The sequence below is a fragment of the Empidonax traillii genome, unplaced genomic scaffold (genome assembly GCF_003031625.1).
Source record: "Empidonax traillii isolate 1590-97213 ecotype Southwest subspecies unplaced genomic scaffold, ASM303162v1 scaffold187:size1931383, whole genome shotgun sequence".
Taxonomy (NCBI): Eukaryota; Metazoa; Chordata; class Aves; order Passeriformes; family Tyrannidae; genus Empidonax; species Empidonax traillii.
Window position 1 is genome coordinate 1,674,337 of NW_020955380.1, and position 16,913 is coordinate 1,691,249.

General features: G+C 49.3%; 1 protein-coding gene across 4 annotated transcripts in view; it reads right to left on the reverse strand.

Annotated features, from left to right (window-relative positions):
* The window catches only part of RNF123 (ring finger protein 123), a 49,963-nt gene that overhangs the window by 25,051 nt on the left and 7,999 nt on the right, over positions 1–16,913 (reverse strand). For all 4 annotated transcript variants that reach the window (XM_027886395.1, XM_027886394.1, XM_027886392.1 and 1 more), the window contains 23 exons: positions 15,852–15,931; positions 14,940–15,037; positions 13,736–13,790; positions 13,329–13,414; positions 12,787–12,873; positions 12,216–12,283; positions 11,287–11,412; positions 10,439–10,553; positions 9,540–9,644; positions 9,294–9,419; positions 8,791–8,883; positions 8,523–8,596; positions 7,967–8,084; positions 7,415–7,514; positions 6,888–6,949; positions 6,727–6,798; positions 5,940–6,060; positions 5,010–5,111; positions 3,733–3,839; positions 3,010–3,208; positions 2,660–2,805; positions 2,465–2,548; positions 2,046–2,153 (listed from right to left, as the gene is read on the reverse strand). In XM_027886395.1, the coding sequence (XP_027742196.1) occupies positions 2,046–2,153; positions 2,465–2,548; positions 2,660–2,805; positions 3,010–3,208; positions 3,733–3,839; positions 5,010–5,111; positions 5,940–6,060; positions 6,727–6,798; positions 6,888–6,949; positions 7,415–7,514; positions 7,967–8,084; positions 8,523–8,596; positions 8,791–8,883; positions 9,294–9,419; positions 9,540–9,644; positions 10,439–10,553; positions 11,287–11,412; positions 12,216–12,283; positions 12,787–12,873; positions 13,329–13,414; positions 13,736–13,790; positions 14,940–15,037; positions 15,852–15,931 (2,332 nt within the window). The remainder of the gene's footprint in view (positions 1–2,045; positions 2,154–2,464; positions 2,549–2,659; positions 2,806–3,009; positions 3,209–3,732; positions 3,840–5,009; positions 5,112–5,939; positions 6,061–6,726; positions 6,799–6,887; positions 6,950–7,414; positions 7,515–7,966; positions 8,085–8,522; positions 8,597–8,790; positions 8,884–9,293; positions 9,420–9,539; positions 9,645–10,438; positions 10,554–11,286; positions 11,413–12,215; positions 12,284–12,786; positions 12,874–13,328; positions 13,415–13,735; positions 13,791–14,939; positions 15,038–15,851; positions 15,932–16,913) is intronic.

Here is a 16,913-nt window from a genome sequence, read left to right on the forward strand (position 1 = left end):
AAAAAGAGGAAATATTATTTCATATCCTGCAATGCCAAGAAATAGCATAAGCAATAGCTACTTGCATAAAAATAGATGGAGAAGGGTTACACTTCTAATTAAAGAAAAAAGTAAAATCAGAGGTGCAGATAAGGGATTTTACTTGCTTAGTGGCTTTTCTTAAGTATGTTGTTACCATCTTTGGGAAATTTTCATGGGTTTGTTCTGTAAATTAGAGTGAACTAGTGCAAATCATCTAAAATGATTAAAAGATATTTTTATCTTGACACCAACACACATCTCAGCCAAACTGTTGCTTTCAGGGTAAAAAGCACCTGTGCAGACAACATTCAGGTAAAAGAAATGCTGCATTTGGTTTTATTAAGACTTGACAACCTCAGAACATCATTTCAGGTACTGCCAAGCTAGAAGAAAGCCCACACCAAGAGGATACAAAGATGTGATTACCCATGGTGTGATGGATGAATACAGTGTTGTAATAAAATAAGCTGGAATTCCCACAGGGATGTTTTGAAGGGAGGATTATGTGCTTTAAAACAAAGAGTGTTTTTAAGCTGTAGCGTTCCCTTTTGTCTAACCTTGAATCCCTCAGCTCAGAATAAACCAGTGACTAATTCCCCTGAGGAAGGAGCAGCCTCTGTCGTGCTGTGACACAGCACAGAGCAGGCCTTCACCTCTAGACAGAGCCAGGCTCTTTCTCTCCATCAGCAACAGCAATGCCTGCAACGCTCACACAGATGTGATCCTCCAGTGCACACAACTCCCAGGGACACTGGAGCCACTGGATGGATGTGTTCATTGAGAAAGAGCAGGATGGCTTGTGAGATGGAGCCCTGATGGCACAGGTTCCTGGCTGCAGCTACGTTTGGCTCCACAGCAATCTCACTGGGCTCCCAAGGCACATTCCACACCCTGAGCCATCTCCTGAGCTGCTCTCCCTGCGGGCCATGCAGACCAGGACAGCAGCAAAAGCAGGGAAGGCTGCAACCTTCACTCCCAGATGCTGCTGATTCATCTGGAAAGGTGACACCACGCTCCTGATGGACGGCAGCACCTGCCTTTAGTATGACAATGGATCACCCAGAGACGTGAAGTGTTTCTGCAAGGGCCATCACAGCCATACCTGCAGTGCACTCTGGCGATGCCCATCAGCCTTTCCAGAGTAGTCTGGGAAGAAAGGATTCTTTTCTGGCAAGCGTGGGCTATGCTAATGCAGCTGGAGAGCTTCTGCCTCCAGCACTGTGCCTTGCAGTCCTGCTCAGGAGTGAGGGAGAGGATGAGCAAAGAGCTCACGAGCCAGGATCAGCCACTACAGCCCTGCCAGGTGCTTTCATGGAAACTACACTTCCCCTCCCTGTTTACATCCTGGGACACATGCAGAGACCCTGCTGCCTCTGCCTGTTCAAGGCAACAAGTCGTCTTCCCCAGGCACAAAAAAAGCTACAGAGATGGGGCAGGGCAATGTGCAAGGGAAGGCAGAAAAAGATCAGCAAACCTGCTCACAAGAAAAGAGACCGGAGATTTTATCCTGGAAAATGGTGAATTCAGGGAAAAAGGGACAACCCGTGCAAATAGTCACTGCATTACTAAATGCAGAACACACTCCCTGTGTGGAAACAAAGCGAGGAAGGGGAGCATACCTCAACAAAAACCCCTCAGCTTGGATCCTGCAGATTTCAGGAAGAGCAGTAGCAGTGAGATCCTCTTGTGATGCACAGCACAGCTCAGGGAAGTGGTTCACAGTAGCCCCTATCCTCTGACATCTCCTGAGAACTGATCTCCCTTCGATCTGTACCCTTCTGTCTGCAGTGTAGATGCCACGGGTGAAAGCCCACAGCACCATGCCCAGCTCAGATCAGACTGGGCTGTGCCCCAACAAACACTGCGGGACCAAGCCTGGGACAGGAGCCTCCAAAGCACAAGAAGGGACAATAAGCCCCAAAGATCATCAGCAGGGAAAACAACACTTGTGGCACGTGAGCCAAGCAGCACCGATGCTCACTCACTGGTGTCCTCTGAGCTGCTGGAATTACACTCCTGCTCACCTTTGAATAAATGGTGACATTTATCCAGGCGAGGCGTCGGCTCAGGTGATTGAGCTTCTCAGAGAAGACCTTTTGGCTCTTCAGCAGTTCCTCATGGATGTCTCTCCTCTGAAAAGAGTGCAGAGATGTGAGGGCAGATGTCACTGCCATTTATAGCATCCTTTTTCAGGGCTGGATAAACAATGCAAAAGTAAATGCCACCTTGGGGCTACCTAGGGAGCACTGGCAGGAGGGAAAGGGGACAGCAGCCTTTCTGTGGATGCTTTTTATAGCACTGATTCCCACTCCCTTCACAGAAAGGCTCAGTTCTCCTCCATTTGATGTAGACACTCATCCAGTGTGGGCAGCAGGGCTTCACCCTTTTTGTCATAAGCTGAGGCTCTACCAGAGAAGGAAGGTGGGAGTCCAGAGACACTTACTCTCTTCGGGCAGCGGCTGATTTTTTCTTCTGTGTCTTTCAGTGCCATGGCATATTCATTCACATCATCTGACACCCCAACCATCTGTTGGGAGAAGGAAAGGGTACATACAGTCACTAAATAAGCAGGAAGCACAGTCAGTGTAGAGGCCTGGACGTTGGGAAAATGGATTCCTACACAGCACGTGCCCCTTACCTTCCCGAGCTGCTGGTGGACACTGAGGTTGTACATCATCACTATCCCATCCAGGACTTCCAGAAGGGAATTCTCAGTGATGGGCTGGTCTGGCTCCTCTGGGGGTCTGCCCAGTAAGAGACCCTCATTTCCATGGGTGCCTTCAACTGCAATGCATCCCCAAGACAGGAAAGAGGTTCTCAGCACAGCATTTTGGCACCACAGCTTCTGCCTGCACCTCTCCGAAGCCAAAGCCCCATTGCACCTTTGTAACCACACAGCGACCCTTCCCAGCCCACGTGAGTCACTAGATACACTAACACACCATTCCCATCTCACTGGGCCACCCTAGCACAGAGCAGAGTACTCACTGTCCTCCTCTGTGCGCTGCTCCACGCTCAGCGTGCGCACCTTGATCTTCTCCAGGGTGCCCAGCGGCCGCCGCGGGTTCATCAGGCTGACGGCTGCCGTGCTCAGGAACCGGTTGGCACGGCCCAGCGTGGGGGAGCTGAGCCAGCCAGGCCTGGCAAGAGCTCCACCGATGGCCAGGGCGGCAGAGGGACGCTGGGACTGAAAGGAAATGAAGGAGAAGCAGTTCCAGCTGTTTGGCTGCCTGCAAGGATGTTGGGATAGATGTCCAGCGGCCACTGGAAGATGAGCAGACACTCTTCCTATCATGGTTGGGCCAGCAGTGCCAGGGTATAAAATGGATAGTCCTTCCTCCAAGGGCACATGCCAGGCACAAGCAGCAGATCTGCACAGCAAGGAGCTGCTCTGTCTGCAGTTGCCTTGAACCCTTCTAAATGCAAGCACCATGAGCTGCCACGGAGGGGAGGGGGTATATTCAGGTCAGTGCGTAGTGAGAGAGCACAGCAAAGAAAATTCTACTGCTCAAACTTGGGACCTTGCTCAAATATCCAGGATCTTGCTGATCTCCAGTGACTCTCATGCAAGTGCAGCTGTTTATCTGGTTGCCCGGGGACTGGTTACAGTCTTGGCCCAGACACTCTTCCTCTAAAGCAAAGCCTCTCTGGCCAGAGCCTGAACTTGCTGCCCCAGCACCAGGACCCCTGCAGGTGAATAGCACAACTCACCTGTGCTGCTGATGTTGCTGATTCCTCATCTTCATCAAGATCATCCATAGTCACTGCCTGCAGCTCTGCAGGGTCGATCAGGACATTGGCTTTTGCAGCCAGGTCATCTGCACAGAGCACAGCAAAGCAGCTGGGAACACAGGAGTCACCCTGCACTTCCCAAGAGGCAGCCCTGGACTCATCCTCTCTCCTGCTTCTCAGCAGTAGAGAAGCACCAGCAAAGCCTGATGGTGTATCAGAACTTTCCCCCAGCTTCTTTCCATGGAGTAGGTCTGCCCTTTCTAATGGAGACCAAGAAGGTTGGGTGCTGCTCACCCAAGACCCATTTCTGCTCCTGGTCCTACAAGCTACAAAAAGGATAACTGAGGAACCAGGAGACAACCACCAGGGCCAGACCAGAGTAGTGCAGGGAAGGAAACTCTGTTCCTGAGACCACGTTTTAAGCATCCAGTTCTTCAGTGCTGTCCCATGATGTGTCCCTGAGTCACTAGGACTGAGACTCACACCAGAAACAATCTCAGCCCAGAGGAAGGTTGTGCTGTACAAAGCCTGAAGAATGTCATCTCTAATCCACAGCTCTGTCTTTAAATCTCTTCAGGATACTTTGGTAAGAGACCAGAGGAGATTACGTAGTTCTTAAGTTAAGTAATCTAATTTTGAAAAACTAGGGATCAACTTGAGACACAGAAAATGGTCCTAATCTTGCAAACATCCTGTGGAGGAACAGACATCTGAGCAAAGGTAAGTGGCACATTAGCCAGAAACCAGAGACAAACCAAGTCCAACGGAATGCCAAGGGGTTTCTAATCCTTCCTCAGGGAAGGTTTTGCAAGTTTATTGTCAGAGGAGTGGGCTGCTTACGGACACACAGTTGCAGTTCATACACAGGGCTGCTGCTCCTTGCCCAGAGCGGTACAGCAAGTAAATCCTGGACATCCTTCACGCCCAGCAGAGCCAGTCTGATGGTCAGTGCTTTGACAGCTCCCAGCCCTTGGCTGTGGTGCAGCAAGAGCAACACACCAGAGGATATTCCCAGACTGTCCCCTTCCTCCAACTGCCACATGCCCCATTCAGGAATACAAACAGTAAACTGTTCACTTAAAGGACACTCCATCTGATAGGAGTGGTGTCCTCTTCAGAGTAACCTGCACCTCATTAAAATTCAAGTCTCCTCAAATTTAATCAAAATTCATTACCTACAGCTCCCTCCCTGGACTGTCTCTTGGGTGAACTCCAGCCAGGACCTGGATGCAGGTACTGGAAATGAGAGCACTTACCTTTCAGAGTCTTCTTAAGGTGAGACAGGAGTCCTCCAAGTCGCTGAAGGTCAAAGTAATCCACCTTCCCATTATAGAAGAGTTGAGGAGGGACATACGCCTCTAAAGCAGAGAAGATTTGTTTTTTCATGAGTCCCGTACACAGGATTCACACAGACATGCATGGCCTCCTAAGGCAGACCCCAGGGCCCAGCCTAGACTAACATTTATCAACAAGATTTTTGTCATAAAAGCACGAGCCATTAAGGCAGAGGTGATTTCCACAATGGAGGAAGCATTAGATCTATACAGAAACAGGAGCAACCAAGGGCCATCAACAAGAAGCACTTCCAGCACTTCCAGCACTTCCTTCCCCAAACTACAGTCACTGGGGTAAACTGGATCATCATAAGACTTGGCAGCTCTCCACCTGGCTACTCCAGCTCTGACACTCCGTCCCACAGGGATTATAAAGCACTTACTGAGTCTAGAGAAAGAGTCAATCTAAAGTAAGAAAAGGGAATGCCAAGATCACAGGTAAGGTAGGATTTAAGGGTGGGAAAGAAATTGGCACTGACTTGGTTTCCCCTTAATTCCACAGTCTGGGAACCAAAAAGCCAGACAAACATCTTTCCCTAAACTTTGACTATGGGATCACTGAACTGCCTCTCCACAGACTCATTATCAATGCTGGACTCTGCTCCAGAGCAGAGAGGGGGATCTGACAAACAGCACAGGTGTCCCTTTTCAAATCTCAGGTGTGGATGTTAACTGGAGTAGATCTGCACACAGGAATTTCCCAGGGTGACTGGGAACTACAGACACAGGGTGAGAGAAGGCTCAAGCACCCATGAGAAACACAAAATGTCCATCATTCTGGAAAGCACTGCCGAGAAGCAAACCTTGTCCTAAGCACTGAAATGCCTTCAGTGCCTCTTCCCCAGGCCTCACCTTCACTGCTCAGGGCAGCTGGGGTCTTTGCCTTGTGTCCATCCCAGAAGAAGCGCAGGGCAGCGATGAGGCGGTGCAGGAAGCACACCATGTACTCTGGTGGGCACAACACAGTCAGGTTCTAGGGCAAGAACGAGAGTCCAACCATCAGGGCAAGTGTGAAAGCACATCTCCGTCCCAGGGGACACATGGGGGAGGCAGAAACTTTGTGTTCTCAGCCTTACTAGCATCTCTAGCTTCCAGCTCTGGTAGAGAGCCCAGTCCTAATGGTAGGCAGCAGTTTCCACCTCCAGAAAGTCCTGGGTACTTAAACAACAAACTGGTCTGACAGAGGAGTAGGAGGGATAACACGCTCCACCACCAAAGATGGGGCTGATGATAAACACAGAGATGCAGGTGAAGAGAGGGTTTCCTGCACCAGTGGGTGCCTACCTCCCAAAGCTGCAGGACAACAGCCTGACCCAGGGCCAGAACAGTCCTCACCCAGGCAGCGAAGAGGATGCGAAAGCTCTGCTGTGGCAGAGCACCCCATAGCAATGCTCCCCGAGGGATTACAGAAGGACATTCAGCTCCCACCTAGGGCTGTCCCCAAGGTCCACTTTCCTATAAATCACTGCTTAGGACTGGGATAAGTTGCCTGGTTTCTGGCCTCAGATCTCCCTCCTCCTCACTCCCTGCCATATCTAGGCCTCAGTGGATCAACTGCTGGAAGCAGCCCAGCCAAAAGGGCAGAGCTCCCAACCTGAAGGTGCTGGAGGCTCGTGGGAAGGCTGGCCCTCTGACTTACCCCTCTGTTGCTAGCATTTTCCTGAAGAAACTTGCGGAATTTGTTTAGGAAGATGTATCTGGAGGCTTCCCCCTGGCAGAAGGAAAATCAGGCAGTAAATCTATGCCTTACAAGGCCCATCACATGGAGATCCCGTCACCAAAAATGCACAGACCACTTACCCCTCCTCTGTCCTTGTTGTTCAGCAGCAGCTTCAGAATCTGAACCTGGAGACCTTCCACCACTAAAATGGGGACACATGTCTGCCATCAGAAAACAAGCACTGGAGAGCAACTTAACCCCTCTTAACCCCAACTGCAGTGACCTGCCCCCAGGAGAAAGGCTACCTCCTCAGCAGAGGGGCCCAGGAAGAGTTAGAGCTGGCAGAAAGCTAATGAGAATTTTCTCCTTCACCACCTAGCAATAAGTTCATCCACAGCTGACAAACAATGTCCCTGAAGAGGAGTTTTGGTTTGCCTGTGCCCCAAGATGGGGGGCTGCAGGTCTGTGCAGTGGAGGCCCAACAATCCTGACCTGCCACCAGAAAATGGCATGGCTGGCTCCTGCCCCTGCAGCACAGCCTGTCCTGGCAGGACACAGCTGGACTTCAGGTAGTGAAGGGGACTTGGAAACAGCTCAAGAGTTGGTCCTCCCTCCTGGCTGCACAAAAGGTGTGGGATCTTGGCAACTTCCCTCCTTCCTCACAAACCTTCAATGCGTTTCTTGAGCCGCTGGCAACCTCTCTCATATGCCCGACGCCTCAGTCTCTCCTCAGCACTCTCCTCCTTCACCTCCTTACTCTCCTTGCCCTGGTTGGGGGACAGACACTGATTAGTAGGAGGCCACAGCACAGGGAAGATGTCTTGCCAAATGGAGAGCAGAAACTCCCTGAACCAATGTGCCAGTGTGTGACTGCAGCTGACAGCACACCTGAACAGACCTTCCCCAGCCTTCTAGCAAGTAAGAGCAGGAGATCTTTTGGGGACACCTCTATCAGCCTGTAATTCCTTAGACACTGGGAGGTTCCCTTCCCAATCTGTTGCCACAGACAACTGTCCCCCCTCTTCCATCTGAGCACCACACCCCAAACACCCCCTCTAAGTGGACATAAAAGATGAAAGGGCAATGGAAAAGCTACAGCTCCGCAGGACCCACCAGTGCTAATGCAGTTGGAAACAAAGGCCATTCCTCATCAGAAAATGATGGGGATGTCAGGTCACAGTATTTCTTCAGACTCCTTGGTGGATGTGCCTGTACTCACCTCCTTGGTGAAGCGGTTTGGCCACCACGTGGTGGGAATGAGCTCCTGCAAACCTGCCTCCTCCACACGCAGCGGGCTCTTGATGTAGAAGAACACAACTGAACGGAGCACATCGAAACTGCGGCCGAGTTAAAGCAAGCACAGGAGCTGCACTAGGAGCAGGCACAGGGCATGAACCCAGGGATGCAGTGAGAAACCCCTTTCCAAACAACCGCTGCAAGATCCAGAGCCCCCTTATCCCGGGAGAAGCCTCAGGCAGCTATCACAGCGGCTGCCTAAAGGCTAAAACAAAGCTAGACTGTTGTGAAAGTGGTTTTGCTCTAGGGATATCAGAGAGGTCAGTCAGTTAGAAATCAGCTCCTCTGTGTAGGTAGGATGCAGTCTACACAACACTGCTCCCACTCCTCAAAGCAGGACTTCGTAGAGATTGGTGTCAGAAATGACCTCTCAAAGACAGGGTGGTTTCTGCCTCCCAGGACCCACAGATCCTTGAAATGTCCTTCGCTGCATTATTGAGGGAAGGGAAAACTGAGACAGGAGGAGGCACAAAGGATACAGAACATTGCTGAGTAGGTATTTCCTGGATTTCTCATGCTTCAAGACTGCAATGGTGAGCCGGAGGTAGTGAATCTAAGGAAATAGGAGAAGTAAAAGTGATTCCATCTGCAGAAGATGATACAACTCTCCAGTAGGTACAATATGACAAAACTGCCATCTCTGGATCAAACAACTGTAAAATCCAAAACATCATGTACCTTTGGACAAGGGGACATAACAGAAGCTGGCTAGTCACAGATTCCCGAGGATTCAGAAGTGCAACTCACTTGTAATCCCAGGTCTGGGATGATGGGGGAGAACCTGTAAGCCCGCAGCAGGGACATCAGTAGCTGCTTGAGGCACTCATGCACTTCATACTCCTGAGAAAATAAGAAATACATTGAAGAACAACAGCATGAGAGTTAGGAACTGCTGTAGCTCTCAGAGTGTGACCTTGGAAGGAAGCATTCATTTCTGAACTGAAAAAGCAGGTGCTCTGAACCCACAGTGTCCATCTGACTCCACAAGAGAGGTCCAAGCAGAAGCTGGTGCCATCGCTTTGCTACAAGGAAACAAGTTTCTGCACCAGTAAAACCAATCCTAAAGTCATCTACAAAAAGTTGAAGTCCCAGCCTCTCTTTGTTCAGCAGTCACCCATCCTCATATCCCCTGAACCTACCCAGTGCTGGCAGAACCAACCCAGAAAGGAAGGAAGTTATTCTTGCATAAATGTGATGATGGAGGAGTTGTCTTTTGAGTCCAACTCAGAGCCAGCACCCAAGTAACTCACCTCCATAAGAAGCCACATGAGATCCAGTAGCTGCTGAATAAGGGGATGGGCCTCCACCGCCCCTCCTCGCTCAAGGATGCTCAGCAGGAAGGTCATGAGCACATCTTCCACCAGGTACACCTTGCACTGCAGACAGAGAGCCAGGTCAACAGTCCTCCAGGGCACAGTCACTTCCCAGCGAAAACTGAGGTTTACTTTGCCTTGTAAGAGCACTACAAAAGCCTGTAATGGGCAGGCAAAACTCACCATGAGAGGGGAGAAATAATTGAAGATGTGAGCTAATGTAATCAACACTGTGGGTTCTCCCTGCAGCTGCCACATGGATGTGTCCTTCTCCACCAGCTTTCCTTCCTGCAATGACAAACCCAGAAAAACACACAGCTTGGATCCAACCAAATCCACCTGTCCACCAGCTACTGAGTGAACCAGAGGCCTGCAGCAGGCACTGTTTGCTGTTCCATACAGTAAAAACCTTGAACATGAGAATTTAGGATGGCAAAGAAGCCAGGTCTACACCTCTGGAAAGCTGTAATGCAGTGCAGATGTCACTATCAACCACATGCAGGCACTCTGGCAATGTTTTTCTAAAAAAGGGTTAAGTTTGCATGATAATTTGTAAAAGGGAACCCCTACAGAGGAGGATGACTAGCAAAACAGGCCTCCCTTCGAGCCGAGACCGTAGCAGATGGTTTTCCCTATGTTTTGGGCATAAACAGATCTCTCACCCTAGTGGAAAATAGTGTTTTCCAGCAAAAACAGTTCTCAAGGCGGAGCTGCCAGAATTTCCCCACATCACTGCACCAGGACACCAGTAAAAAGTTTAGGATAAGAACAAACTGTTTTCAAGGGTGCAAAATCAAGCCCAGAAGTTCTGACCCTGACAAACATCACTTCTTGAATACCGGCAATGAACTTTTGTAAGACCAAGAACAACAAAGCCCAGTATGATTTAAATTAGGTCCTGGAACTACCAGGAAGGCCATTTTGCAAGCCAGAGAGCTCCATGCACACCCCATGCAAAAGCGTGCAAGCATTTAAAGTCTCTGCTGTGTGCAAACATCTGAGCTGGCAGCATGTGCTGAGAGGAGCAGCACCACATTTACCAGCGCGGTGCCCCTCGGGTCCACCCAGTGCTGTGATCCTACCGTCACATCTATCCCAACATGGATCACGTTCTTCAAGTAGCCCAACAGCTTCCGAGCCTTCACCAGGTCTGCCACGGGAGGATCCTGCAAGGGCCGGTAACCTTCCACTGGATAAGTAGGTGAGTGTCAAGGGAAAATGCAATCTGATCCTTTCAGGACTTCTTTTGTTTGTCCAAGAGAAAGACTGCGTGTCTATTTTACTTTACACCCACACACACCTCAGTCACAGTTCAAACACAGTGCCTTCTAAACGGATGATTAGCCACAAGCTCTTATCCCCACTTCCTCAATATCGCAAAGCAGCAAGTGTTTCACACCACACTTCTGCGTGGGTGAAATACTTTTTTATCAGAAAGACCAACCTGAGCCCCTACTACAGCTACCAACAGGCAGAGCCAGGACTGCTCTGACAGGAGCTGCAGGTTTCACCATTCACACAGGGAGGCAGAAGGCAACACTAATCAATGTGAGAGGTCCCATATGGCTGGGAGGCAAAAGAGACCAGTGGCCAAGAGGCTCAGCAGCACAGCAGCATTAGGATTTCAAAAACTGGAAAGTGAGAACTTTACAAGATCTGAGTGCCTGGAACAGGCAGCCCCCAGCTGTAGCAGCAGCTGCTGACTCAGAGCTGGAAGCAACTCTCATTTCTGAAACTGATGTTTGCGTCCTGCAGTTCTGCTCCAGCTGAGGGGGTATCTGGTTCTTCTCTCCTTGACTCTGCTCTCCACACAAGTGCCAGCAGCAGAAAGTGAACTGCAGTCAGGTCTGTATATTCTGCAGCCTCCAAAGATGGTCTCAGGACAGGTTCTTCTTCCTTCAGACCTCCTCTCCCCACACCCAAAGGATATCGGAGCGGGCGGCTTCCGAAGTTAAAAGCAACAGACTCTTTGAAGGAGAGGCTGATGGCAGGGAAATAAGCCATTCCAGCACCCCTCGTGATGTTATCAAAGGCGGTTCCCAGGGACATGCCGTTCCTGAAAGAAGGAAAACCCACAGGATTCAGTCACAGCAGGAAGGGTCTGAAGTCAGCTGAGCAATACAGATACCAGCAACTTGCCAACATGGACATGTCAGTCAGTCATGTCTCCTGTCACTCTTAGCCTGGCACACATGAAAATGCCACAGCTCTGCTGAGTAACAGCCAAGGGAAGCACAGAGGCATTCCCATTTTCACAGGAAGGCATTAGAGTCTGCAAATGCAAAGCCCACTCAGGTTCAAGGGCAACCCAAATCCCCACGAGATAATTAACCAGCAGGACATTTCAAAGGCAGGGGACTTTTTGGTCTCATTTATTTGATGTTGGTGCAGTGAAAGATGTTTTTAATCTACTCTTCCATAAAAGATGACATGGAACATCTAACAGTTTTAATTTTGACTGACTTCTCACAGGCCAGAGCCAGAGAACAATTCTCATTGTGCATGGGAGTTGGAAGTTGGAGATTTATCACCCTTCCCACAGCTCCTTGTGAATTCAGGGCAGGCAAGATCTACACTGACCACAAAAGCCACCAGTGTGACTCAGCCAAGTGTGGCAATAAAGCATCACAAGAGATGTCCTTCCTTCCAAAATCCTGGCAAACTTCACACAGACTTTGTAGCTTGAATATCTTTCTGCCAAATGCTCTCAACTGAACTTAGGAGACCCAACAACCTGTTCAGGTGGTTTCTGAACAACACAGAAAAGCAAATGCCAGAACTACCAGGGAGCTTAAAGGGGAGAGGGCAGACAAAGGGTTCATCAACCTGCTGAGCAGGGAACAGGACAAAGATGCTTACAAGCAGAAAGCAATGGTGCCCTCATCGAGGTCTATCAGACAGCTGACGATGTCTCCTGCTGCCCAGGACTGCAGGAAAGGGAGAGGAAAGGTTAAACATATTTCCAAGGTGTTCCCACATCAGAAAAAGACTGCAACCCAACCAATCCCTGGTGATTCAGGGTTCAATGAGAGCTGCTCCTCACAGCAGCTCACATAGCATTTACAGGCACTTCTGGAAGCCAAACATCAGGCCCCTGATTGGGATTGTTTTTCCCCTCTAGCACTAGGAACGTATATTTATCCCAACAATGCATCATGCACTGATGTGCTACAGAGAACCAGAGCCTTCCAGAGACTGACAGCAGCGCTGTGCTGGGAATCAGTCTGCTGGGGCTGCTAAACAAAGCACTCAGCATGTCCAGCACCCTCAAAGTACAAACAATTGCTGGCACACAGCGCCCCAAGAGCAGGCTGAAGCAGGGAGGAAAGCCTGAGGGCATTTCACAAGGCCCAGCAGAATCCAGCAAGCAGGAGTCACCTGCTTTCTCCTCCTTCCTCTCCATCCCATTCCTGGCAGGACAGCTACTCACTTTGCCATAGTTGGTAGTAGTCACGTTCCACTTGCGCACCCTGTTTCCATCATAGGCATATGAATCTGGAGTATCTCCAACTCCTTCCTGCACCAAAGTAGGAAAGAGGAGACTCAGACCAGACCAGGCATAAAAGATCCCTCTCACTGCAAGAGCACCTTTAAGGGGGAGACCAGCAGACAGGGAAAGCAGTTGACATCACACATGCTCTGCCTGGGAAAAGTCCTTACTCTAGGAGTGAATTCAGTGGCCTCTGATCTTTGGTTCAGAGAAATGCACCACTCTCTACTCATTTTTGGGTCAGAAGAAGAGTACTGGCATCCTACATTTCCATTTTCTGTCAAAGCACACCATTCTGTGAACACACACCAGAGAGTCTAGTAATGACTCTGAAAACAGCAGACCTGGTATTTCTGGTGTGTATGCTGGGCACAAAATGCCAGTGGGGCAGGAGCACAGCACCCATGCAATGCTCCACACTGGCCTAAAAAGCAGTACAGAAACACAGAGCAGCGCTGTGGCACAGGCAGCAGTTACACTACCTCCTGATTAAATCTGCAGTTGAGAGTACACCAGCCAATCTGCATGAGTCCCTGGGAGGAGATGAGCACTTCGTAAATCCATTTCCCTGAAAGAAGAGGAGATGACACGCAGTGAGTTCCTGTTGCTGTTGTTAAGAGAAGCTGAACCTGACACTGCTCCCACAGAAACAAATGTGGCACACAAGGGAGCTCTGAGACACCCCCGGGATTCCCCTCCCACCTGTTCACACTGGCATCACACAACCCTTCACCCTTCTGACTTCCTGGAAAAGTCAGTGGATGAGCTGGAGAAGAGGGTGCTCAAGATTTGGGACATATTCAGGATCTTCTGAGCTCTCTACCTGTGTAACTCTCCACACACTCTTCCCAGGGTATTTTCTGAAAGCATCATTGGTTTATCTCCTTACCTTTATACACGCACGTTGTGGCCCTGATGGACCCAAAGTTACTGTGGCCAATCACCTGGACCAACAAATAAAAGGTATTTTACAGTCAGGCAAAATAATAGGTTTGTTCAGCCCTCCCCATTCTCTCTGTCCTAGCCCTCAAAACCAAAGCAAGACGGAGAGCTATTCACAAGGACAATGTTGGGAAGAGAAGGGTCACCCTTCCCATCCCAGCAGCTGCACTGGCCCTGGGGAACCATCCAGGTCCTTCCCACAGCTCATCTGTACTTGACATACCCCAGCGAATCACACAGAATGGCAACGGTACAATGGCAACACAGTGACAGTTCTTAGTGAACTGGGACAAAACTGTACACAAAAGTGACTATTATATGGGAATGACATCTGAATCCTGGAAAAGTTAGAACAAAACTATGGATTCAAGGTGTCCAAACTAAAGGCCAGGACTGACAGATAACCAGAAAGTCAACCTTGTTAATTCCTGACTCTCACAACCTAAGGACAGATCATGAAGAAGAGATGAAGGTAGGAACAAGGAATTCACAGGCAAGCCAGTCTGATCCATCCCTGAGGGTCAGCCAAAGTGAGCTACAGCAGTGGCTAAGGGGAAAGGGGAGACCAAGCAGCCTGCATTGCTAGGGACAAAAAAACAGGCATAGATTACGGAGGGAATGAGCTCAGGAGCAGGGGATGTGTGTGCTCAGTGAAGGGGTGAAAGGAGTGCAGAAATTACTGCAGTAAAAAAGGGTTAAATTCCAGCAGATTCTTTCAGCTGATATTTTGCATGAGGAACATCAGCTAAGGAGCAAGCACAGAGTAGTTAGTGGAAACAAAGGAGAAAGGAAAGCCTCAGTTTTAGCCTCCTTCTACTGTTTGGAGAAGACCAAAGGAAGGAAGGAAGAGGCAGTCTGATGGAGGGAGGGACAGGAAAGCTGGCTGCTGGCCTTTCCTCTGCTTAGCCAAGTGAGCCCCTGGGCCAGGGTAATCCTTTCACTTGCCCACAGCCCCACTCAGAGGTCGCTGAGACTTAGTGGTACTGCTAGAACTTTTCCAGGAGAGCTCATTTCCTCCAGGATCCTGCAGCTTTCTGGGCAGACTCCATTTACAACATGCTACAAAGCCAGTGACAGGGATCTGTTATGAAGAACAATGCAAGAAGCCCCAAGCACTTCTAGTCCCACAAGACCATTTTCATCACACTCACCCCAAGTAAGTCATCATCAACCAGCAGGAGCCCCTCAAACCCACTGGTGTGGTCCAACACCACAGTGGAGGGGCCGAGTCGGCCCTCTGCTACCTGATCTGAAACAAGAGTTGCAGAAAATCTGTTAGGGAGAGTTGTGCAGGATCTGACAGTACACGGGACAAGTGCCTCCAGCTAGACTGTAACAACATCTGGTTCTGCTACAGGGGAGGAAGACTAAGATACTGTTGCCCGTGTTAGACCATGAGAACATCAGGAAAGGAGACACCAGTAAGATTTAAAAGGAAGTTTTCACAGCAATACACAAGGTCTCAGCTACACAGCATTCAGGAGACATGTTAAGTTTTCCACATTACCTGAAAATTTTACTTTGACAAAATTCAGACTAAACTCTGTGCCAAATGTTTGGCCAACATATCACACTTTGCTTGCAGCCAGCAAGAAAAATCCCTCTTTCTAGCAGAGAAGTCAGGTTGTATCCTGCCATGTCCTGACTCATTCAGGGAAAGGGATGCTGGTAAGAGCACAGGGAAGAGCCTGAGGCTGAAAACAAATAGCTACAGTGGAGACCAGTGAGTAAAAACTATCAACAAGCCCCTGCATTTCCCACTGAGGACAGCACTGCACATTGCTGGTCAAAGCAACAGCTGTGCATATCATGATCAGTAAAATACCTCCTTTGCCCTTAAACTACTTTTCATGGCATTTTTGACTGGAAATATGACCCCTCCATCTGCAAACAGACCTGCTCCAGGGCTGGCCCATGAGCTGAATTTAAAGGTACAACAAATTAGAGCACAGGAAGGCAGAACAACACTCAGTCAGGGAACTGCTTCCATGGTACAACTTGTCCTTCCCAATCAAGCAGCACAAGCAGAAGCACAAACTGGACAGGCACTCAGTATCTCCCACCTCGACTGTCTTCAGAGCCATTCTCCTCTGCCAGCAACCGCTCAAGGTGCTCCTGCAGGTTCTGGAACGTCAGGTGCTTTCTAGGGAATAAGCATACACAGGAGCTCTTCAGAAAACTCTGTCTGCAATTTTTAAAGAGCTGCAGCCCAAACACGTGTCCTGCAGTGTGAGACACGAACTGTCTCATGTCACAAATCTAAGGAATTTGCTGCCACACTTTAGGGCAATGAATGAACCAGGGAACAAATACAGCAAGAACAAGCCAAGTAGATAACAAAGAATCTTACAGTCTTCAGTCAGTCTGCTCAGGAGTGTTTTGTGGCAGTAAGGAAACTGTAATGTGGTACAGTGGCAGCAAGAAACCAGCTGTTCCACCAACAACTGTGGACCACGACTTTGCTGCAGTCAGCATCACACAAACATGGCATAAGTCAGGATTTGTTTTTTCCCCAAAGTATATTGTAATACAAAAGAACAGAGAGGGACCACAGCAGCAGCTGTAGCAGTTCAGACAAAAGTCAGGCTAGACCAGCACCCTCTCTCTGACAACAGCTAAAAACATTTTGGTGTCATACTGAAAAATCTCCCATGCACCCCCTTTGGGCCACTGTTTTAGAGAACTTACTGCCCTCCCCTAGTTCTCTCCTTTCAGGGCTAGTTTACTTAGCTGTTCCTTGCACAAGAGCCTCCTTTTATTGTGCGAGTCACTAGCTGTTCCCATCCCTGCTTCCCATTTCCAAAGCCATCTGGGGAACACTGTTCCAGGACTAGGGATTTCCCTAAAACCGTGGTGAGACCTTGTGAAAGTCTGATGGATTTAAAGATGCAGAGAGGTGGAATCACAGAATCGGTTTTGGTTGGCATGAGAAGGGTGGCTTCAGCAAAGTAGCTTAATCAGCAGCTAGCATGGAGGAGGAGTTCTGCAAGGAGGGTAGAAGAGCAGGAGACAGAGACATGTCTGCAGTGAGCTCCTCTATGAGGAATTTAGGCCTCTGAAGGCAAGATGCTATACCATATAAGTTGCTCTCATATGGAAAATGTTATTTTGCAAGACCTTTGTGA